The 24,974-nt window shown below is 33.3% G+C and overlaps 2 protein-coding genes across 2 annotated transcripts; one reads left to right on the top strand and one right to left on the bottom strand.

Annotated features, from left to right (window-relative positions):
• Window positions 1–4,014: 4,014 nt before the first annotated feature.
• LOC147387226 (calcium-dependent protein kinase 19-like) lies at window positions 4,015–9,296 on the top strand. The gene is made up of 8 exons (XM_086420323.1): window positions 4,015–5,162; window positions 6,264–6,407; window positions 6,506–6,658; window positions 7,373–7,488; window positions 7,696–7,863; window positions 7,949–8,076; window positions 8,687–8,786; window positions 8,875–9,296. The coding sequence occupies exons 1-8, from the start codon at window positions 4,598–4,600 to the stop codon at window positions 8,941–8,943; spliced, it is 1,443 nt and encodes a 480-aa protein (XP_086276449.1). The 5' UTR covers window positions 4,015–4,597; the 3' UTR covers window positions 8,944–9,296.
• An 8,083-nt stretch (window positions 9,297–17,379) lies between these two features.
• Window positions 17,380–22,183, bottom strand: AUG4 (HAUS augmin-like complex subunit). Its single transcript, XM_086420324.1, has 13 exons — window positions 21,979–22,183; window positions 21,832–21,879; window positions 21,604–21,729; window positions 20,944–21,300; window positions 20,762–20,861; window positions 20,626–20,671; window positions 19,714–19,807; window positions 19,473–19,544; window positions 19,270–19,328; window positions 18,511–18,579; window positions 18,367–18,418; window positions 17,919–17,996; window positions 17,380–17,650 (listed from the first exon to the last, which is right to left on the bottom strand). Exons 1-13 carry the CDS (start codon window positions 22,111–22,113, stop codon window positions 17,591–17,593), a joined length of 1,296 nt encoding a protein of 431 aa, XP_086276450.1. The 5' UTR covers window positions 22,114–22,183; the 3' UTR covers window positions 17,380–17,590.
• Between the last annotated feature and the right edge of the window lie 2,791 nt (window positions 22,184–24,974).

Raw genomic sequence — 24,974 nt, 5'->3', positions numbered from 1 at the left:
TCTCTTCTCTTCTCTCTATCCAAACATAACATAAATCATTCACAATATTTTAGTTCAGATTACGTTACATTAAATGAAACAACCTCCTATAGAACAAGAATATTTATCAAAAAATTTCTAAAACAGCTTCTTAAATTAATTATAAAGGTAATTATCATCTTGTATGAATATTATTTTACAAATCATGTACAACCCACATGCCATCCATTTGTCAACACGAATTGCGTGTGACACATTTTAGGACTCACTGATTGTGGCCTATATCCGTCTCTTCCCATGTATAACATCTTCAGTCACATGAAGTTCCCTTACGACATCATCAATGTCCATTCGATCACTTGGTGATTCTTCAGAACAAACAACTCCAATTCAAATTATGGAAGCCAAACACTCATGTTCTATGACTTGTGATTCTCCAATTTTTCAAGTTATTGTTAGCTTCTTCACATTCTTCTTTTAATAACAAATGCGGATCCACAATCTCCATCCTTGAACATGTCATTCGTTGGTTTTTTTCTAGTGCACATCTCCAACAAAAGAATCCTGAAAGTGTAAACATCCCCTTGTGTAGATACTTCGCTACCCATCCCATATACTGCAATTTTTGTCTCTCCGTGGTTGGCTTTATAAAAGGACATACCAAAGAATGGGTTTTCTGAAGGAAAAAATCTTTTTTTAACAAAAGGAAGGCTTTTTAGTGCAAAAGTGGTGATTCATATGCGCCCTTAAATATCATGTTTAGTTAAAACTTAGTGGTGTTAATTAAATAGTTTTTTAAAAAAAAATGTAAAGTAAATCTTAAAAATGAAGGGAAAATTATTCTAAGGACCCTGGTGGGAAATTTATTTCTAAATAGTCCCTAAGTTCTTGGTAGGACATTTAGTAAACTTTGTATTTCTTAATGATCCCTCATTATTGGCGAACTCATCGTTTTTTATTTACTGTCAAGTTCACAATTTTTACTATCAAACTCACTACTTTTTACTGTCGAGTTCACCACTTTTTATTTATTGTCTAACTCGATGCTTTTTATTTACTGTGGTGAACTCCGTATTGGTAAAATCCACCCATTTTCAATTTTCGAGTTTACTAAAACACATGAAAAGATCGACTAAAAACTAGAGATAATGACTTGTTTAGAAGATTCAACCCAAAAGAATCATTCTTGGTCGTTTTTTATCCAAAAATTTAAAAAACAAAAAAACAAAAAAAGTAAAAAAATCATAATTCTTTACATATCTTCAAAATATTTGTAAAAAACCTTGAAAACGGCTTCTTCTTCTTCTTTCTTAAATCCTTTCGAATGGAATAGAGTCTCCAAAACTCGATTGAGATACTAAAAATTCACTTTTTTGGATGAAGATAATGAGTCGAACAGTTAAGACATTCAATTGTGAGAAATGTGGGAGAGGAGATCCAGGGACTATTAAGAAAAGAAAAAATTACCAAATGAACTATTAAGAGACCGCACAAAATTTATGGACTATTTAGAATAAAAATTCCTCCACCAAGATCCTTTTTAAGTAATTTTTTTTCAAAAATGAAGGACTAAAGAAAATGATTGAAATTGGTACTTGGAGCAATGTTTCCAATAGATCCCTTTATTGCCACTTGAATGTCCCTCAAGAGAGTTGGTAGAAGCAATTGAAAGGAACTTGGCCCATCTAAAGTCACCCATATGATCAGCTAAGTCAAATTATATAATAAATCATTAATTTATCCATAAAGAAGTCATTAATCCATGTTCTAACTATTCACCAACTGAATAAATTTATTTATTTATTCTATAAGGTTCGATTCTATACAAGTCTTGAACCGAAATTGAACTAAATTAATCGATTCTCCAGTTTCTAAACTAATCAAATCACAGCTTGTTCCAAACCAAATCAACCCAAAATCATCAATTTGGCTTGATTCTTGGTTTGAACTGGATTAAGTTGCACCCCTACATTTTAAGACTAGGGGAACGGATCCTCTGGAGGGGTTTTTTTTTATTTCCTCGTTTAACAACCTGTAACACGTTTTCAACAATTGAGACGAACCTAAATCATGTCCATGTGGGTGGTCCGTCGTCGAAAGGTGGTCATCATTGGTGACCAAACAATTGTCATCATAGGGCTGACAGCATCATTTTTTGCTCTATGATTTGCAATAGCAAGACTTCATTCCCTTCCAAAAAGAGAGCAAGACCTCTTCAAAGAAAGGTGGCACTTATTTTAAAGAGAGAAATGTTAGTTAAGATAGTTCGTGGTGGATATTTAAGTCATTTATGAAAAAGCAAGGACTATCTCTAATATCACTCAAATTATAGGGGCGTCTCCAAATCTCACCAAAATAAGAAGGTTTTGTTGGTAATATAGGGTTGACTCTAAGTGACATGTGCAAACAAACATGTATGAAAAGGTTTCTTTATAATTTAAAACATTAATTAATGGATTTTTGGAAGATTTCGTAGTAAAAAAAAGAGAGGTCTTATCAAAAAAAACATAATAGAAATTTTGTAATAGTTGGTTTAGGAAACAAAATATAAATAAATATAAAATATTTTGATTTTATATACTTTTATCCATTTGACAATAAATTTCTGGAGAAACTTAATTTAGTCAGATGAAATAAAGAAATTCCATATTGAAATAAGATGAAAAATTCCTACTTGAGCTATGTTTGCTTCAGAGTTGGCTCAACCATAAGACGATTGCCTAAAGCACCACATTGAGAGAAGGCCCCCAAAATATATTTATCGAAGGGTTCTTATGATAGAGCTCTTATTTGCCTTTTAGGTCCGTCTCAACTTGGTGAACCATCCATTTCATTCCTTCTAATTTCTATTAAGGAGTTTGTAATACAATTGTTCAATATTTGATCGTTTAGGCTTACATCCTCATTTAGGCTAATAAAATTTTAAATATTAGAATGGTCATAATCATGAACCGTTTTAAATGTATCAACTACTACAACTTGTCACCTATATAACTTATTTATAGAAGAAAATGAATAGGGCCATGTGTACACAATATGACTTGATCTTGTGCGTGGTAGTAAAAAAAAAACTTTTAATATGAAAAGACAAAGAGGATGTAAGTTTGAAGGTCAAAAAATCATCACGATCCACGTCATCACATTTTATGTGCTTCTTATATAAGAATTTGTCACATTACGGGTCATTGATAGGGAACGGGTAATATAATCATTTTATACTTACTTAACTATAAATAAGTTATAAAGGTATCAAACAAAGTCTACTTTTCCAATCTTGAATTCTATTCCTTTCCACATGAAGGGCCTATTACGCTTTTCTCTCTTTTCTCGTTTAGCTTTCTTTTATTGATCTCCCTTCTCTATCTTTTCAGTCAATAAAATAAAACATAAAGGACCATTTTTTATTTATTTAGACGACATGTTGGATCCATCTCATCCTACTCTGTCCTTGTACTATCACATTCAAGTGTTCTTCATATGTAATTGTATAATGGATTATTTTTTATTAGTAAAAAAAACTCATTAATATGGATTGAAGACGATGTTGAATATATTAAAAATAATTTATACAATGATTGAAGAATAGAAGATAAGATTTTTTTTAATCATCCTAAACCGACTTTGTCAAGCACTGCACTATCAAGTTGTGGGTAGAGAATCGAATGTTTTTCCTTTAGATACAAGGAAACTGATTTTCTACCTTCTGCCACAACATTATTGTGTTGAGCAAAGTGTCCAACAAAGTCGATAGAGCTTTTTACTCTCTTTTTTAAAGTAAAAAATAAATTAAGATTTTGGGTAGAAGTTGAACATGAGAGCATTTAGGTAATTTGCAATTAGTATATAGAAGAAGACTGAAGTCAAGGGGTATGTCATCAATATAAAAATATAAGGGTGTGTCAAATATTCACCAGAAGGTCGAGGAGTACATCTAAATAATAAACTAAAATTAATTAACATAATTTAACTTACAAAATAGAAACGTGTGTGAAAGGTTATTTTCTTTTCATATTGGCGTCTTCTCTTCTCTTTCTTTTTGTCAACACAGGCCTAGAATAGCTACAAATAACAGAAACAATAATATAAGGAACACCTCCGAGAAACTTGAAAAGAGGATAGATGATCAACAGCTCGGTTAGCTTCGAAAACATGAGCGAATGAGACAACGTTGGAACCTTGGCAAGAACAGAGAGAATAAAGTGAAGAACACTTCGAGGGGTACTCCAGGTATCGGGGTATCGGTAATAGAGTCAGATTGGACCCGAATGATGAGGTTACTTTGAGAATGCATAGCTTAACGGATAATCTTAAATCTCTTCAAAATGTTCAATTTTCCGAGTCAGTAACCTAGTTCTGATGTGGGTCTCTTGCAAATCTCTCTCTAAAATCAGCTTAAAAGCATAAAATCTGATCTGGGTTTTGCTTAACACCTCCCAAAATCAGATACCCAATTTTGATTCATCTCTGGGTATCAGCTTTCATTCAACACTGAGAATCTTATCTACATCTTCTTTGAAACATCTCAAGAATCACAAAATTCCAGTCCTGATCTGGGTTTTTGTCTTTTCTCCTGAAATTAAAGATTTAGCCCAACTATTTGTCTTCTTTTTAAGTAAAGATGGGCCATTGTTGCAGCTCACTCTTAAAGCCAAAACCCAAACCTGTTCACGTGATCGATACGGTCCTTGGCAAGCCATTTGATGATATTAAGGCCTACTACACCATTAGTAAAGAATTGGGTAGAGGTCAATTTGGGGTAACTTATCTTTGTACCGAGAATTCGACTGGCCACACTTATGCGTGTAAGTCGATATCGAAGACGATACTTGTTAATAAAAATGATAAAGAGAATATAAAGAGGGAAATTCAGATCATGCAACATTTAACTGGGCAAGCTAACATTGTGGAATTCAAGGGAGCTTATGAGGATAAGCAATCGGTGCACATTGTTATGGAGCTTTGCGCCGGTGGAGAGCTATTTGATCGGATAATTGATAAGGGGCATTATACAGAGAGAGCGGCGGCGACTATATGCAGGGCCATTGTGAATGTTGTAAAAATTTGTCATTTTAAGGGTGTGATGCATCGGGATCTCAAGCCCGAGAATTTCTTGCTTTCGAGCAAGGATGAAGAGGCATTGTTGAAGGCAACGGATTTTGGGTCATCTATTTTTATCGAGGAAGGTAAATTCTTGGTATTCCCTTTAGTCTGTTTATTTTTTTTACTACTCTTAGAGTTAATTGATTATGTCAAATTGTATTGTTTTTAGATTTCGTTGATTCATGTATCTGGTCCCCAATTTGGATTCATAGTATAAATAAAAAAACTCCAAAATTTTCAAAAAAATTGTAAAATTCTCCGAATTAGAGGTTAGCCTATTAATTCGGTGAACTGACAAATTAATCAATGATTCCTCGATTAACCGTGGAATATGGTAACATTTTTACCCCTCACCTTCAAAATTTTAGTTTTTTCAACATTCAAACATCAAGAAGAAAATTGGATTTAAAGAGAGGTTGAAGATGATAGGTTTTAGTAAGAAAACCCCCAAATAAAATTTTTGTATAATCTCCAAAAATTTTGCCTACTTCTATGAACCAAATTGAACCCCCATTGAATAATTACTGAATCCAAACTTTGTTACTATGTGATATCCTTTGAACATCATTCAAATCGCTCCAAGGCATGCGCGAATTGATGGTACTAAGGTATACAAGCTTATACACAAGTCTATAGTACAAACTAGGATCGAGCAGAGGATTAGCATTATGGGCATTCGGACAGTGATTCTTTTTTTCTTTTTGGCTATAAAGAGCAATTCAGTTCATGTCATTAATTCTAAATCTGAGTTTCCTCTATGTCATTATGTGTCCAATATAAATAATTAGTATTCATTTTCTTTAATATTTCTACCAATTCCCACAAGATATATTTGTTAGGAATTTTTATTTTCTTTTTCAAAGCACGGTTACTTACTGTAATATCCTCTGATCTAACTTGCTTCTGACCTACTCTATGCAACTTATTGACATCTATCTATTGGTAATGGTAATCATGGTTTAAAATATCGTATTAATTGAATGGTTCAGTTGAAAAAACCGATACGGTATCAGCCGATACATTCAAAGTTTTTGGGTCAATGTTTCATATTGATCTTGGCCGATACCGATACATTCCGATATTTCAAACCATGATGGTAAAATCACTGTGATTTCCTAACAGCACTTTATTGAAGCATACTTCTATTGTTATTTGTAATCTGACCATTATGGAACTTGTGCTAGGTAAGGTATACAAGGATATAGTAGGGAGTGCAAACTATGTTGCCCCTGAAGTACTACGCCATAGTTATGGGAAGGAAATAGATATTTGGAGTGCAGGGGTAATCTTGTACTATCTTCTCAGTGGAATGCTTCCTTTCTGGGCTGGTAATGACAATTCTTAACAAATATAGATTCTCTTGTCAACCTCTTTTAATTGGAAAATATGTGAGATTATTATTATTTTTTTGATGACTGGATTGTAGAAACGGAGAACGGAATATTTGACGCTGTATTGCAAGGAGAAATTGATTTTGAAAGTGCACCGTGGCCTACAATATCAAGCAGTGCCAAAGATTTGGTCAGGAGGATGTTGACACGGGACCCTAAAAAACGGATTACTTCTGCGCAGGTTCTTGGTACGTTATTCCTCTTATGTCACACATTTGACCTTCATATTTTACCAACAATTAATTTTATTGGGATATTATCACAAGGATTCTATTGAGATAATAGTGTTAGTGACATTATTATGAAATATAGATAATATCCCTCTTAGTTTTTTTTGCCAATCAATATCCTTCATAGTATGTTGTTGTTTATGTAATTTGTGGTTTAATAACAGTAGTGTTTATTTCCAAGCAAACAAAAATGTTATCAAATCAAATTATTGTTGTTAGATTAGAAAAGAGTAGGGCTTCGGTGACTCATGAGAAAACACATGATCTCAATCGTGTAAACATGAAATCCAACGGTCAGGACTTACATGTATCAAGATAACACAAATCTCAAGGATAAATCTCAACCATTGGATTTTATGTTGACACAATTTTTTCCATGAGTCATTCTTTGTGAGTTAACGGATCCCAACCCATTAGAAAATAACACAAGGAAGTAACCAAGCCATCATAGTGAAAACTTTGGAAGATTTAATTCTGCACGTTAGCTTTATTGGGCTGAAACAATAGAAATACTTTTTGCTATATCAACGAATATATGTTATTTTTGAAAAAAATTAAAAAAAATTATAATTTATGTTATTTGGTCTGATTCCTTTAATTTCTACCTAGTTTACTGTCATATTTCCGCACTTCTGATTGAGTTTTTTTTCCTTGGGTTGACTGATGATTCAGAACACCCATGGATTAGAGAAGATGGAGAGGCATCAGACAAGCCGATAGACTATGCAGTTCTCTCTAGGATGAAGCAATTCAGGGCAATGAACAAGCTCAAGAAGCTCGCACTGAAGGTAGAATATTAACGATAACACTAATGCACCGGATCTCATCATAACTCCACAGTTAAGCGTGCTTGGCTAAGAGTAGTACTAGGATGGGAAGTCCTTGTGTTGCACCCCTCACTTTAAATATATATATAAACTATGACGCTTACACATGCCATGTCTAAATTACGTGGGTATGAAATGGTTTTAATGTGCATTGTTTGGATAAGCTAGGTCATTGCCGAAAATCTTTCTGAAGAAGAAATCAAAGAGTTGAAAGCAATGTTTACAAACATGGACACTGACCAGAGTGGCACAATCACCTATGAAGAACTGAAGACGGGTTTGGCTCGACTTGGATTGAAGCTCTCGGACGCTGAAGTCAAGCAGCTAATGGATGCTGTATGATACAATTGAACACTATATATTTGTTCTTTGTGATCAATATTTGGCACACACATTAGTGACAATGTGTTTTCTGTTTTAGGTTGATGTGGATGGAAATGGGACTATTGATTACATTGAATTCATTACTGCCACAATGCATAGACATCGGCTAGAGAAAGATGAACATCTATTTGAAGCATTTCAGTATTTTGATAAAGATAAGAGTGGGTAAGTATGCTATTTCACTATGTTCATTATAAATTTTATGTCCATTCTTTGTTTGCTACCTATGGACATCTCTCCAATTCTATCATTGACTATATAAATCTATGGACCATGCCTGGATGTTTCATTTTTTTAATGAAAAAGCATTAATCAATTAAAAATAAATAAAGATTTTTTTTCTCCCTGTTCTGGCTATCTTTTTTTTTTTTCCATTAATGTGTATCTGCCTAACTAAACCATTTTTTTTTTTTGAGGGAGGGGTGGGGTTGTGAACTTGCATAAGCTAATATCTGTACATTTAATCAAAATAATTTTGAGGTATAACAAAATTCGGTACTGGAAAAGTTGAATAATTTTTTTTTGACATTGAAAATTTCAGGAATTTTTTTTTTTCAAATAGGAGTTTCTCTGATCATCCATGTTTTAGACTATTTTCAATTTTTTGATGACCAGATGATTTATCCAAGTCATGAAAGTTCTCCATAGGAGAACTTAAAAGGAGTGACATTCATATACATATTCAAAAAAGTATTTATGGTTTTTGTTGGGGACTTGTAGAATTCTAAATATAATATCTTACTTTTTTTTCTTTTGTTTTGCTGTGGATTAACAGATTTATTACACGAGATGAATTAAAAATGGCCATGAAGGATCATGGAATGGGTGATGAAGAAAGTATCAAGGAAATAATATCAGCGGTGGACACTGACAATGTAAGTTAATCTCTTTTTTATAAAAATAAAAAAACTCCAGAGGTTTCTCTGATAGTGCAAATTTATTGATTATATATTGAACATATAGGATGGGAGAATCAACTATGAGGAGTTTTGTACAATGATGAGAAGCGGAATGCCAGGGACGCTTTTCTAGTTCCACTGATGACTATTCTTTGTTGTAACCACAAATTATCGATGAGGACTATCAACTTGATGGTCTCAGTATAAGGAAATATGTGATCAATGAGGAGGATCTCCAAGGACATGTTGCTGTGGTTCAGTTTGTGTTTTTCTCTTTGGATCTTTGCCTCTTTTCTTATATATATCAAAACTGGAGAGCTATTAAGCATGTGATGCTGTTAGTTTGGATGGTTTGGTGTTGTACTGTTTGTGCATATTACATTTATTTTCAAGGATTTTGTACTTATTGGTTTTTCATCAAGTCTGATGTTTAACAACATGTAAACCAAGTTTCTCTATATATAAGAAGAATTCCATTTTTTTTTCTTTTTCTTTTCTTTTGATGGTAGATGTGTTGAGAGGTTATAGTTTGGGGGTTGTTTACAGCCATAGATCTGTTCATGATTGGCTTACATGTTTAATTCATGAGAAAACTTAGAAAGGGCACATCAAATGGGTGGGTGCAAGTACAATGCAATTTCTGAAAGGTCTTCAAGTTATTCATAATGTCTGGAAGAATTTTGGGTTATCTCAGTCGAGATTGTGTCGACTTATCGCCTAGACAATATCTTGAATTCATGGATTAGATTGCAGCTTACTTGTCAGTGATTGTGCTAGTAAGCGACGCATTTCAGAATATCTCAAAATATATATATTATGCTACTTCCCTATTTCATGTTTGGGAATTTACTATTAGTTGAAGAACTCAGCATTGAGAGATAGAAAGAGAAAGAGTCATGAGTCCAAGCTTTTGTTATCTTTATAATTCGAAAATGGCAAGTCCACTGACCACATTATGATGGATTGCCAGTTATCTAATTCCATTTGATCCCATTTCTTCAGGCTTTTCAAAGTTTTCCCATAATTCGTTGCTATCTTCATTCCAAAGTTGAGATTCTTCAATGTTCCTGGGAAAAATAAATTCCTTTGGAGGTTTCTTCCTCTTACCACTACATAGGGGTTATGGTTGGAAAAGAATAAGAGAATTTTTAAAGGGATGGTTTCTTCTGTTCAGGATATTGTTTTGAATGTTCTGGGGCTGCTGTTTTTTTGTTTTTTGGCGTGTGCAAATTATGTCAAGAGGTTAAGGGTGTCTTCTTTGAGGACTCTCTTTAGATAGGAGTCTTTATGGAATAGTAAGTTGTTTTTGTTTTCTTTCGGTTGGTCATCTCGACTGGCTGTCGTATTTGCCTTTCTCTACTTAATAAAATTTATACTTACAAAAATGAAAGATATTCTTGTGAGGCATGGTAATGCATCTCCTGGAGGCATTGATGTCGTTGGACAACTTAATCGGTGCTATCAATTATCATTCATGTTCCAACAATTCAGTAGTGCAGAAGTGGGTCTCTCTCAAACAAAAAGTTCAGGACAAAGCCAGAGCTGTGCTACCCAATCCTCAAGTTCAATTGAAGTTACTTTCTTCATTGAGTGCCAATGACTTCAGAAGTAGCGAGATCAAGATAAGCTTGAAAAGAGCAAGGGAGTTGGAAAAGCTGCCTGATGCCTGTGGTATGGATGGTGCGAAGAAATTGAAATCTCATTTATTCAACGAGGATATCAAAATTATCACAAGTGAATAGGGTATTGAATCTGATGATGACATGTCTAAGGAGAGGAAGGTATATCTGGAAATAAACTAAAAAGATGCAAAAATATATTTTCACTCCATGTTGCTTGATGCTCTCACCTTAATGTCACACCATGTTCTTTCGAAGCGATGTTGTGCGGCGCGACGGGTGCTAATCCACAAGCAAACCTGTAAAAATAAGATCTATACCACAATATATAGTTAGCAAACAAAATAATGGGACAACACGAGGCAAAGTCCGGAAGCAACTTTGTTGATATAATATTGATTACACAGTGTAACATGTTACGAAAGCAATAAAGTGTGTTACAAGTAACTGATGATCTATGACACGTGGGACTTCCATGTAGCTTGGCACGAGGGCTTAAAGTCAAAGTGGGTGTGGGCCTTGTAAGCTCTGCTCTTAACAACTTGATTGGATAAGTGTTTTGCCTTCAACTTGTAGGTCTCTAGAGCTGTCAAGATTTTCACCTAAGTAGTAATTCCACTTCTAAACATCAAAATGTAATATTTTATAGAAGGTGCCAGCTTGCTAAGTTGGTTTAAGTCTGTGAGTGTTGACACCACGACCTGGGTTCAAAACCCATGTTCCTACTTATTATGAACCATTAATCTGCTTCCTTATAGAAAAAAAATGCTATATTTATGACTAGTTGAATGTGAAACATATGTGGTATTGCATTTCTAGAGTGCTCGTTCTCCAGGAAATTGACCTGCAACTAGAGTTATCTGTATATGGCATTGTTATGGGTAGATTCATTGGATTGGTTAGTTATTAGCATCAATGCCTAATCCCAAAATTTGAAGAACTATCTACATTTCTAATGATCATCATATTAAAACTGTAATACTATCTATTAATTTATTTGTTAATTTATAATTTTAGTTGGACCATCATAAGAACCATGGTTTCAAGAATAACTTTAAAATTTAAATCTAAGATGCAATACATGTTTCTTTCCGAAGAAAGAATGGGAAAAGTTTGTTATTTCTCATATAGTGATGATTATATAGACTTTCATGGGATATTGATCTTAGAAGAATTTATGACACCTTATATGTGAAAATTACAGCTCTTTTCATAAAGGTCTTTGTTTCTTGTTCAATTTTTATATGGGTTGGATATTGATCTACACGTGAGGAAAACGCATAAATGGAGGGAATAAATATTTTCGGGGGGGAAGACACTAGAAAATTTGTGTTTTTGTTGATTCTTAACATTAGAACTGTTGAAGATTTGAAGCTTTTTCTTATTCCAGTCTTTAATTTGTCGTTTTATTTATAGTTATTTGATGATATTTAAGTTTTCATTTTTGATATACTCTCAATAGTTGTGTAGACACCCCAATTTGCACGAATCCATTACAAAAATTCAAATTTTCTCGAATTGATTTGAATTAAGAGATTAAAGCTCTTCAACGGGCCCACATTGCCACTTGACATCTTTTTTATGCATACATGCACACTTGTATCATCTCATATTATTTTACATGCCAAAACCTTATTTCATAATCCAATCCAATTTCATGCCTACTTCCTTAATCCAATCCAATTTCATACTCATTTCCCTAACCCATGTCTCCGAAATTCATGGATTGACTCAATTTCATACCCACTCCCTAATCCAAACCCATTATCCATTAACCAATTCATTACATATCCTAACCCAATAATCAAGTCCATATCCAAGCCTAATCCAAATACCCAAACCTAAATTATCTTAAGGTCAAAACCAAAATCCAAAGCCAGACCCATCCTAACCTATTCTAAGTCCATGGTCTTACATCTCCTCCCAAAAGAGGACACATGGTGGTCTCCTATAAATCCCAATGTCCAATACTCAAACTTAATTGGTGAGTCAGCTCCCTTATAAAAATTCAAGAATACCCTTATCAAAAAGTGTAGTTAAACCAAAGAGACACTTTGATCTTTGGTAAAAATCTCTAAAATTGAGAGAACTTCCAATTTTACCTCCAAAATGTGGGAATCTTCAAGTATATACATGAAGTTCTCCCATTAGTCTATTTCAAAAATATATATCCACTTTTGCTTTATTAGTTATTTACAAATGAACCAAGATCTATTTTTCAACTACCACTTCAACCTTACACATGTCACTTTCATGCTCACACTTCAAAAATACTTTTGTTCTCTCACCTCTATTTACCAAAAAACCAAAGACAAAAACTGGAGAGAGAGAGAGAGAGAGAGAGAGAGAGTAAAATAAGAGAGAAATTTAACTAGTTTAGTGTATTGGGCTAATTCAACTGGATATTGGGTTAGTTTAGGTAGAACCCACTACTACAGGGCTGGGTTAGGGCTTAAAAGACCGACCCGAATCCGTCCATTGACAGCCCTATTAATGGGTAATCTTACCCGCATTCCATCTACTTCACACACTAAATTTTTTTATTTATTTTTTTTTTTTTGTAAAACATGATTTACCATTTTAAAATTAATATATTTTTTTTATAAACAAGAATATCTCTATGCGAATGAGGGATATTTTTATGGTTTATTTTTTTTTAAATGAAGGTATTAAAAGTTTTTTTTGTTAGGCCAGAAAAAAATAATAAAAAACAAAAGGGATGCGTCATCAATTTGATCAAACAGGTGGGGATCAAAAAAAATATAATAATAATTAATGATTTTTATTGTAGGCTAGTGGTAGTTAATCTCAATTTCTAGCCAAGTAACCCTTTTATAGTCAAGATTAATCTTCCTTAACCCATTGTAAAAAAAACCCTTTAATTTTTTAGTCCAAAATTTTATTATTTTCAACCTTAACTTAACCTTTTGTAGAGAAGCTCAAGAATTTTCAATCCAAAATTTCATAGGTTTTTACTTCCCAAAAATCCTATCTTGTCTTGAGGTTTGAAGATTAAAGTATAGATAGAATCTTAAGGTTGTAAATTCAATTTTGAAAATGAAAAATTAAGAGATGAAAATGCCTTGTGTATAGGTTGAAGATAGGACAAACAAGTAATTTTCCATTAGTTTATGACTAAAGACTTAAGTTTAAGGGGTACGTCATCAGGTTGAAAACATTGGAAGTTAACTTAAATATTTCCCAAAAAGTGGAAGGTATGTCTAAAATAACCAATAAAGTCATAGTAACAAAGTTCGGATTGGAGAATTGTTTAACGAGGGCTTAGATTGGTTAATTCGAATAAAATCAAGAAAGCTTCAAAAAAAAAAATCGGGAAGATTTATGCAATTGATCACTATGATTACGATTCAAGAGTCTTTGGACCAACTATTAAGGTTAACTTACTCAAGTCAAGTTGGAACTCATACATTTAAAAGTATTCACGTTTTGGGTGAGCAAGAAATTAACTTTGTTCTTGAAGGATTTTTCAAAAGCTTTTCCAATGTTTTAGTCATTTTCAAAAGCTTTGATTTGAAATAGTTACTCTATAAACCTTGATAAATGTTTTGGTAAAATGTCTTAAATGCGTTCAATAGATACAAGAAAGTAAAGAAAAAAGAGTTAATGAATATGTAATCCAATTAGTAATTTTTTTTCTTTCTTAATTCCCCCACACTTCCCTTTCCATAAGTGAGATTGATGAATGATGATTCAAATTGTCAAGTTGGACAATTCCAATCTTTGAGTTCAATGATTACAAATCGTCAATCTCAAGGTTTGAATATGAGTTATTGAGATCAACTACACAAATAATCATAGATCAGAAGGTTAGAATGGTTCATCTCATCAATTTGAGCGGTAGATTTCGATTATTTAAGTAGTTGAGGTTGACAAATTATAACAATGAGGGGCATTAAGAAGATCTTATTAACTACTCAGTTAAGATACCACCCACAAGTTAGGATATATTTACAAAGACATCAGTGCAAATGGGCAGGGCTTGGACCAGGTTTGGTTGAGTTCTAACCCGGCTCTAAAGAGGGATTAGCCATATATCATTTGTCGGGCCTAAGTCTACTGTGACAAAGTTACAAAGGCTTAAACCATCCTTGAACATGTCATCAGTTAATCTTTTTCCAATGCACATCTCTAACAAAACAATCCCAAAACTATATACATACCCTTGTGTAGATACTTAGCTACCCAATCCATATTCTGCAATTTATTTCTCTCCATGGTCAGCATTATAAAAGAACATGCCATACAATGGAATTTTTTTTTTTTTTTTTTTTTTTTTATAATCTTTTTTTATACTAAAGGAAGCATCCCTAAAGATCATGTTTTGATAAATTTGAGGGGTCCAACACAGAACCAATTGGCAATGAGTGGAGAGTCTGGGAAACTTATAAGGAGAGAAATAAGGCAATGAGTGTCCAATGTGGGACTAAACTCAACATGCCCCCGCATGTGTGGACTGGACTGGGCCAAAGCATGTGGAGATACGAATTATGTGACATGGAGGACAGAAATGACCATTTTGATACCATGATAAATTTGGGGGTAGTCAACATGTGTTGTTAAAAAAATTGCAAATTAAATCTAAAAAATAAAAGGGCTAAAGAAAATGATTGAGATTGATACCTAGAGCAATGTATCCAATAGATCCCTTTATTGCCACAGAACTTGAATGTCCCTCAACAGAGTTGCTAGAAGCAATTGAAAGGAACTTGGCCAATCCAAAGTCAGCCACATGAGCAGTTAAGTCATTATCAAGAACATTGCTTGGCTTTAGATCACAATGAACGACTGGCATTTGGCAATGGTGATGAAGATAATCCAATGCAGACACAACATCGATCGCTATGTTCAATCTTTGTATAGGACTCAAATTCCTCAATTGTCGCTCACTATCTTCATTTGGGTATAACCAATCTTCTAGGCTCCCATTAAGGCATGAACTCGTAAACTAGAGCTTAGAAATCATTCCCTTGATAATCAAGGCTTGAGCACGATGCTATGATCTTGATGAGATTTTGATGTCGAATTTTTCTCAAGGCCTTGCATTCAGCAATGAAACTCATGGAAGCCCCTCTTTCTTGAAGGTTGAGTACTTATACTACAACGGGTGCTTTGCCTTGACGAAGGACACCTTTATACACAGAGCCAAAACTTCCCACACCAATCAAATTGGCTTGAGAGAATCCATTGGTTTAAGGAGCTCTTGATAGGAAATCCTTAAATACGAATTACGTAACGAAGAGGCCGAAGGAGGTTTCCTAACCATGCACACTGACTACTATTGCAACAATAATTCTCAAAGAAAGAGATCGACCTTCTCGTGTTTTAGACTTATGGATGGGGCAAGCCGGTAACTTCAATTGAGATACCTCCAAGAAGCCTATTGTTTCCAACAACTGAAATTTCACGCACATTTCTAAAAACTCCTTTTATGGGTACACCGCCTTCAAAACGATTGAATCAAAGATTCAAATTACACAAAAAGGGTAGTTTCTCAAATGTATTTTGGAATTTGACCCAACAATTTGTTCTCAGAAAGATCTAAATATTGAAGACCTTTCAAAGAAATCAAAGATAAAGGGATGATCCCTTGAAAGAGATTACCCTCCAAATTAAGTATTACTAAGCTCAAACAATCACTTAGTGACTTGGGTCTCTCACCAAATAATCTTTTCTCAAAGATGTCCATCACTTAAAGATTTTTCAAGCTACTCACTTCAAATGGGAGAGAACCAGTAAAGGACTTGTGAGATAGGTTGAGTGTAATTGAAAGGGAAGGAAGACCATTAACTTTTCCAGGAATGGTTCCATTAAGGTTATTAAGAGACACATTGAAAATTTGCAAATATATGCAGTTTTGCAAACTTGAAGGAATGCTTCCCCTCAAGTAGTTATTTGATGAGGATAGTCCACTCAATTGAGTGAGATTTCCCAAGGACGACGGAATCTCCCCTGAAAAATCATTTCCCTCTAATGTAAAATACACTTAGCATTTGAAGCTTCCCGATACCGACAGGTATCGACCCTCTAAACAGATTTTCACCAAAAGTCAATATATGCTTAAATTGGCAAGATTTTCAATTCCTATGGGGATACTCCCAGATATTTGATTTTTTTCCAAGTATCAACGATTCGAGTTTAGTTGAGAAATTGGCTATAGAGTTGACCAAAATGCCACCGAAACGATTGTACGATATGGCCAAGAATTCCAAATTGCTACAATTGGTTAAGGAAGTGAGGAAGCTCAAATCATCGACAGCTTCCACGCCATTTCCAAGATTATTAGAAACTACAACCCATGAGAGACCATTTAAGCTTCCAAGACTAGTAGGGACTAATCCAATGAAATTATTTTCTTTGATACTAAGTATAGAGAAATCAGAAGCATTGGATAAAGAAGATGGAATGGGTCCACTAAATTGGTTAGACCCAATCAAAAGTTGTTGGAGATTAGGAAGAGTGAGGCCTATATTTTGGGGAGGACTTCCATGAATTTGGTTTTTCGCCATTGAAATCGCATAAATTGATGAGAGGTTGTAAAGTGAACGGGGAACAATACCTGACAACTTGTTTGCAGCCAACATAAGAACACTAAACTTGTTATTTGGCCCAAGGCACTTGGGATAGTACCTCCAAGTTATTGAATCCTATGGAGAGAGATGAAAGATTTCCCAAAGAAAATTGAATATGGCTTGTTAGATTGTTTACAGAAATAAGCAATGATTTGAGCTTGGATAAGGAGCCTAGCTCCTCTGGAATTTTTCCTATAAGTTCGTTATAATTGAAACTAAGGTAGGGGCATTTATGACCATTCAAATTTGGTGTTGAACCACATCTATTCCACCTTTTCTCATAGTAAAATAGTAAAGAGTAATAAGTATTTTTTTAATTACAAATTTTTCATAAAAACAAATTTCAATGTTCAACTACAATAAGCAAATTTTAAAGATAAATTTGATTATAGTGAGAAAAATGAGGTCTAGAAGACCTACCAATTCAAGAACAAAGAAATTAAAAAGAACTTACAACAACCATTATAAACTCAAACTCATTAACGCTTTACAACCTTAAAATAACAAACAGAACCAAATGAAATATTCTGGAGGAGAAAGTTGATAAAGCAGATAAGTGTTCATGGAACTGTTATTTGCCTTTTAGGTCCATCTCAACTTGGTGAATCGTCCATTGCATTCCTTCTAATTTCTGTTAAGGAGTTTGTTCATTGATGTTAAATATTGCTATATACGAACGAGTAGTGCTGGAGTGACCTCGAGATTGGATCTCATAACGCACATCTTGACGTGAAAGTGGATGGGAACCATAGACACTTTTCACTTGTATCTCGAGGAAAAGTATCTATGGTTCCCATGCACTTTCACGTCAGGGTGTGCGATGTGAGGTCCAACCTTGAGGTCACTTCAGCATTATTCTATAGGAAAATCAAGATGAAAAACCATCCAACTTAAGTTACCTGTACAATTTCATGATACTGTTGTGCAATTGTATCAAAGTGCGGATCAACGCCTTGATACTCACGAAGTCGTGTTACCTGGTTCAAGAGTTGAAGCATGAACCATGGTTAATTCAACGGATGAGGCAGAAGCGTTATTAATATAGAGGCCCAATTTTATTACTTCAATTTAATACCCAAATTGCTAGATTAATTGCCACCTTGGCAAACAAACAGGGATCACTAAGGACACTAACCCTAAGTCCTCACCATCAAACACTCCCCCACCCCCTTAACATTAAAGGATTCATCTCTAGCTATTTAATTCAAACAAAATGGATGACTTGTTCAAAAGCCTAAAAAGTTATATATAACTTGCGGATAATCCTCAAGAGACAAGTTAAGTTCTGTGTCCATGTTATAATTAGCAAATTAATACAAAAATGGAGAAAATTTTAAAGGATCATACCGCTTTATTGTAAGCAATTGAATCTTCTTCAGTAGCCTCTACGAGATACTTCCTGCAAATAAGAGTTATATGTTCGAACCAACCTTTTAAACCAAATAAAAACAAAGGGAAATATCGTATTATGATCTTTGCATCATTAAGTACCTAATTTTATGGAGGGCTGGTATTGAATCTTGAGTGTAAGTGTCACGCAGGAGAAGATGCTCCAGAACCCTGAAGACACGGCTTGCTATATCAGAAGCTAATAAAGGTTATCACCAAATCAATTGAATGGAAACAATGATAGATATTAAAAATGATAGAGAATCATTGCAATTCCACACTTTAATAGAGTGTACATGAAATTTATCTGCAAACTAAGCAATAAAAGTTCGGGAAGAAAAAGCAAGATTTCGTACACACATAAATAACCTACGTCTGGGATTTATAGCCAGGATAATGAATTTTTTTCTAGGTAAAATGAACGTGACGCAAACTTCATAATTTTTGAGTTTGGGTAAAATATATAATTTCAAAGTAAAGTATTGGGAGGGAGAGGAGGGGGACTTTGGGCCATAGATAGGTATATTAACAAGCCAATGTATCAGATTCTGCAGCAACCACACATGGGGTGCACATGCGGGCACCCACACACACACACTTTACACAATTTTGGTCAACTACTGTGCATTTTAGAAACTATGGGTCAACAATTGCTGCTTCTCACTAATGGATCACAGGAAACCAAAACTGATCATGACAATTGCAACTAAGAAATCATTTACAAGCTACGATTGGCATTAAATGCATTCAATTCAAAGAAGAAACTGCTGCCACTAAATTCCATGAACTAAGGGATAACCAATAACAATGGTACAAAACACCCCCAAACTTCAATGAGAGGATATCAAGTCTAGAGCATACCTCAACTTAGCATTCATTGTCTCGCACCTTTTACACAACCATGTTTTCCTTAATTCATCCTTTTTCATTGATGAAAAAAGAAAAAAAGATTATAAGTTTGTCTGAACCAATATATAAGCACAAATAAAATACATGTTAATCAAATTTAACACTCAATTTCATCTTATGCACAACTTGAACTGACTGACGAGTAGCAAGCTTACATATTGATGTTGGTGATGGAGCTTCAAATCCTTGACAAGTTTCATAAGCACCCCAAGTATCTGCTCTAGGACCTAATACAGGAAATATGATTTACATGTCACAACATCAAGGACCACAAACATCAACATAGTGGGTGAAATACGAACTATGAAGCAAAACTTTGACGAAAACAACTTTGCATTGAATTTAGTTTAATAAACAGAAGAGAGAGAGTGTGTGTGTGTGTGTTTATTCACATACATTATAGTATTCAGCAAATTTCCTATCTGCTGAATAGAGGTCCTCTCGCAGAGCCGCTTCTTCCCTTTCTATCTTCTCAATGATTAACTTTACCCTATAGAAATGAAGAGCAAAGACAATTTTTTTTTCAGTAGTTTATAAAGAACATTGAAATAGGACGAACACCACCAGACTTATTGCGACAGGGACTCTGACTATAAGTTCATACATTAAATAAAAGAGACACAATCCAGAATGGTGCCCCGTTCCTATAGCAACATACGATGTCTACGTGGCAAATTCTAATTGGAGACTAAACACATCAGACTACGTGCCAAATAGAAAATAGCTGGGTTTGGAGCCCAATGTGTTTTAGACTCCAACCAAATCATGCCACATAGACATTGTTCCTATTCTATAGGGAACGAGACACCTTACCTGATCCTGATTCTAAGTGAAATAGCTTATATGAACAAATTGAAGTGAATTGATAATCACTTAAAAAACTAATGGGGGACCTTTGGAATACAGTAAGCAGTATTCAGTAAAATTGGGTGATTGCAACACCCATTAATAAAATATACAATTAAAGGCAAACAAATTTAAATGTTTTTTTTTTTAGAGTTGGGCAAGGAAAACCGACATGGTAGGGTTTAGACATTGTTTATGAGAAATGAGGGAAGAACAGTTATTTTCGGACTTTATCACTTATCAGTGGTATTTCTATAATACAGACAAAGTCTTCAATACAAGAAAAGATTAGAGGGCCGTGGGTATCATTGAGTCGAGACTACAGCCCCTCTTCTATCACTACTTCCCATATCTTCTCCCTTGGCCTCTGAAACCATAGAAACTAAAGAAACATTTTTTTTATGGGTCTAATCCCACACAAACATTATAAACAAGGAAAATAAAAGAATAAAAAGAAAAAACCTTTCTGGAAGCCGGGCACAAGAAATTCGATTATCAGGCGAAGAGTCTGCAGCATCAAAGAAGCAATAACATTAAACAAGAGAGACACATGTTTACAACAATACGAATGTGTGCATCTTAAAGCTGTAAGACCTACCAATGTCATCCATTACAAAGGCATCAATTAACTTATCACATTTAGATTTTAAACGTGCCTCAATCTCACGAGCAAGTGACATCTGATATTCTGTCATGTCCTACCAAGATACAAACACACCTTAGAAATGATTTCAAATGGCTTAAGAGAAAATTTATATGGTTCATTCAATTAAAACATACCACACTAGCTGAGGTTTGTTGAAGCTGTGATTGCCACAAATAATTGGGCGTAATTCCAAGAAAACGATTTGGAACTCCACCGACTCCAGATTCCATCACGTCAGTAGAATTAAGATGAAGAACATTGTTTGGTACACCCGCAGTGCTGTTTACCAAACTATTCGTATAATTCGTAGAGTTATTAGAGCTTGACCCAATCGTGATGCTGGTACTTGTACTATCAAGAGAGCTCCTTGACATTATACTCCATTTCTCAATATCTTCCTCGTGAATTTCACCGTCTTTCGAAATAAGAGGAAGCCTTAATTTTTGTGCTGCCTCTGCGATGACCAACCGGTGTTCAAGAGACTCATAAACCTGAAATTATGAGTTACAGGGATTTTAACAAGTTCGTGTTTTATAACAATCGAAAAAAAAAAAAAAAAACAACGTGTTTCCTCCATTTGTTGACGTGGTTTTCAAACCCGGATTAATTCCTTCCAAACCATTTTTTGAGATTGTTATTTAAATATGAACTGGATTAACAGATGCTCCATCACAAAATCCCATTCTATATAGATTACAAACATTTAAATTCTTACAAATTGACTTATTTATATGAAAAAAATACATAAATTTCACGAGATTGACTGTAATAAAAAAGTTTCTAATAATTCAAACCTGAGGAGAGCTTTTTAAGCCGAGTTGCGGGTAAAGACTCTGAACATCTCGAATTCCACCTAGATTTGCTAGTGAAACTGCCTGTTGATACTCTTCTACCATGGCGTTTGCTTCAGAGTAAATTGCCTACAGAAAGAAATGAAGAACCTAGATTTCCGAAACAGATACCCTAACCCTAGATTTTGAAAAAATGCCGCAAAATTGCAGGAAAATCCAAAGAAGACCTACCATAGCTTCCAAATAACGCAATCTCTCTCTTGACATTTCCTCTCTGGCCTGCAATAGCATCGAAATCAAAGACAAATTGGACGAATTTCAAAAACAAACACACACACACACACATAGAAACACAGAAATAAAGAGAAATGATCTTACGAGTTGGAGATCATCGTAAGCGGATTTAGAAACCAAAGATCCATCGGGAGCAAGACAATGTCGATCCAACTGTTCGATCAAATGGGTTACATCAGCTGGGAGATTCTGCCCTGCTTGTAACCCTGCCTTCGCCATCTGAATTTCACTCACATAAGAGAGAGAGAGAGAGATTCCAGTTTTCAAATACAATTCCTTTTTACTTTGGCCGTAAAATACAGGAAAACACAACACTTTCCATTTCCTTTAGTTTGCAAAAGAATCTGTTGTTAGATTCTTTTGTAAGAAGTGTTGTCAAAAATAACTATAAAAAGTAGAAATATTAAAAAATTTGTTTGATAGATCTTTGTAAAAGTATTGTGTTGTTTATTAGAATCTAATAATTATTGTTTGATACAGCTTCTGGATTCTATTGTATTAGGATAAAATGATCAGAATACCCTTAATGTTGATAATGTACTTAGAATGCATCAAAATTTATCAGAATACCCTTATAAATATATAATTACTTTAAATATATATAAATCTAATAAATTTATATTAAAATTTTATAAAAATAATTATTTTAATTTTAAAAATTTATAATTCTCTAGAAATTTCAACATCTTCTCTGAAAAATGGACATATGAAATTTTCCTGATAAACAAAATATCTGCATAATACGCAATGTTGGTCATGCATTAAAAATTACTATAATACCCTTATAAATATATAATTACACTAAATATATATAAATTTAGTAAATTTATATTAAAAAATTATAAAAATAATTATTTTAATTTTAAAAAATTTATAATTCTATAAGAAAAATTTATAAATTTTTTTTATAATTCTATTCAAATTTCAACAACATTTCCTCTTAAAAATAGACATATGAAATTTTTCTGATAAACAAAATACCTACATAATACGCAATCCAACATCTACATTATATCGTATATATGAAATTAACCACAGAATCAATCACATTTAAAGAAATTAATCACCGAATATCATATATTTTCATCAATCAAACCAAATAATACACTACATTTCAAATTTTATCAAATTTATCAATTAAACTTTAATAATCCATCAAATTTCAAATGTTTTCATAGATCAAGCCAAATAAATAATCTCCAAAAGCATACAAAAGTTACAAATTACATCAAAATTAATGACAGATAAATCATAATAAACAAAGCTATACTAGGATTTCGATTTTATTGTTCTCAATACAAATTTGAAATCCAACGGATGTTACTAATTACAATAAAATATCGGGGATTCGATTAAATTATCGAATACCTGATAATATTCAATTCGATTTAAGCTACGTTATGATTTCTATTTTATTTTTCCCAATTGAAATTTGAAATCCAATGGATGTTACAAACTACATCAAAATATTAGGTATTCAATTAGATTATCGAATACCCAATAATATTCTATTCGATTAAAGCTACATTAAGATTCTGATTTTAATTTTTCCAATTTGAATTTGAAATCCAACGAATGTTACAAACTACATCAAAATCGAATACTCGATAATATTCGATTCGATTAAAGCTATATTAGGATTTTGATTTTATTCTTCCCAATTTGAATTTGAAATTCAACGGATGTTATAAACTACATCGAATGTTATTGGGTATTCGATTAGATTATGGAATACCCAATAATATTTGATTCAATTTATTTTAAAAAAAATTATAAATTTATAAATTGGATTATCGAAAACCCAATAATATTCTATTCGATTTATTAAAAAAAATTATAAATTTATAAATTAGATTATCGAGTACACGATAACATTCGATTCGATTTATAATTAATTTTTTTTTATAAATTTAGAAATTACATTATCGAATACCCGATACTATTCGATTTATAAATAAAAAATTATAAATTTATAAATTACATTATTGAATAAATTTATAAATTAGATTGTCGAATACCCAATAATATTCGATTCGATTTATAAAATAAAATAAATAATTATCTTATAAAAGTATAAATTAGATTATCGAATACACGATAACATTCGATTTATAAATTATTTTATTATAAACTTATAAATTAGATTATCGAATACATGATAACATTCAATTCGATTTATAATTTTTATTTTATAAATTTATAAATTACATTATCGAATACATGATAATATCCCAGATCGAAACATTTGATTCTATTTTTAATTAAAAAAATTTATAAATTTATAAATTTATAAATTACATTATCGAATACCCGATAACATTCAATTATCAGTCAACCAAAACCCTTGATTTTGAAGATGAAAAACAAAGGTTTCTTTGGCTTAGGTTGAGGAGAGAGAGCAGATACTTGAATGATTGCTAGAGGTGTACTGTGTGAGGCTTTGTCGATAACTAAATGCGTGTTGTGTGAGTTAGAGCAGAAAAAATATGTGCGTGTTCGAGTTTCTGTCGATAGCGAAGAGAATAAAAACAAATGAGAGAGAGAGATCTGTGCAAGATAGAGAGACAAAAAGTTGTGAGAGAGAGAGAGAGAGTGTGTGTGTGTGTGTGTGTGCGTGTTGTGTGAAATAGAGAGCTGTGCGAGAGAAAGTTGTGCGCGCGAGAGGTTCCATCGATAGAGAAGAGAATAAGAGATATCGAGGGCATTTACATCTTTCCGCCTAAATTGTTTTTTCAGTGTTAGCTACTCTCGTAAATGGAAAAAAAAAAAAAAAAAAAAAACAGGTCTGCAGAGCTCTTCATATTTGCGTTTCAAAATGCAATTTTTTAACACAACTTCTCTAATCAAACAGTGATTTACAATGAAAACACAAATCTTAAACGCAAATGCTGTTAAAAGCTCATTTACAATCGATATCAAACAGCCGCTACAGCACACACCCATGGTTTCAAACTTGATTTCAAATACTTGATACCAAGTCATCTCAAACGAGTTTTTCGATACGTTTGAGACGTTTAGTTCAAAAATGAGAAAAACAAACGTGGGGTTTTAAATCTCATCCGAAAAATTGACATGTTTGT

The sequence above is a fragment of the Akebia trifoliata genome, chromosome 13, assembly GCF_017979445.1.
Source record: "Akebia trifoliata isolate Shusen 1 chromosome 13, ASM1797944v1, whole genome shotgun sequence".
In the NCBI taxonomy this organism is placed as follows: Eukaryota; Viridiplantae; Streptophyta; class Magnoliopsida; order Ranunculales; family Lardizabalaceae; genus Akebia; species Akebia trifoliata.
This window is presented reverse-complemented; position numbering and strand designations above follow the sequence as displayed.

Excerpts from the sequence above, each read along its gene's own strand:
- AUG4 (XM_086420324.1), bottom strand. The coding sequence starts at position 22,113 with ATGGCGAAGGCAGGGTTACAAGCAGGGCAGAATCTCCCAGCTGATGTA. Across the intron at positions 21,880-21,978 it reads CTTACGATGATCTCCAACTC|GCCAGAGAGGAAATGTCAAG; the intron begins GTAAGATCATTT and ends ATGCTATTGCAG. Across the intron at positions 20,672-20,761 it reads CTTTGTAATGGATGACATTG|ACTCTTCGCCTGATAATCGA; the intron begins GTAGGTCTTACA and ends TTGATGCTGCAG.
- LOC147387226 (XM_086420323.1), top strand. The coding sequence starts at position 4,598 with ATGGGCCATTGTTGCAGCTCACTCTTAAAGCCAAAACCCAAACCTGTT. Across the intron at positions 7,489-7,695 it reads TCAAGAAGCTCGCACTGAAG|GTCATTGCCGAAAATCTTTC; the intron begins GTAGAATATTAA and ends TGGATAAGCTAG. Across the intron at positions 8,077-8,686 it reads TTTGATAAAGATAAGAGTGG|ATTTATTACACGAGATGAAT; the intron begins GTAAGTATGCTA and ends GTGGATTAACAG.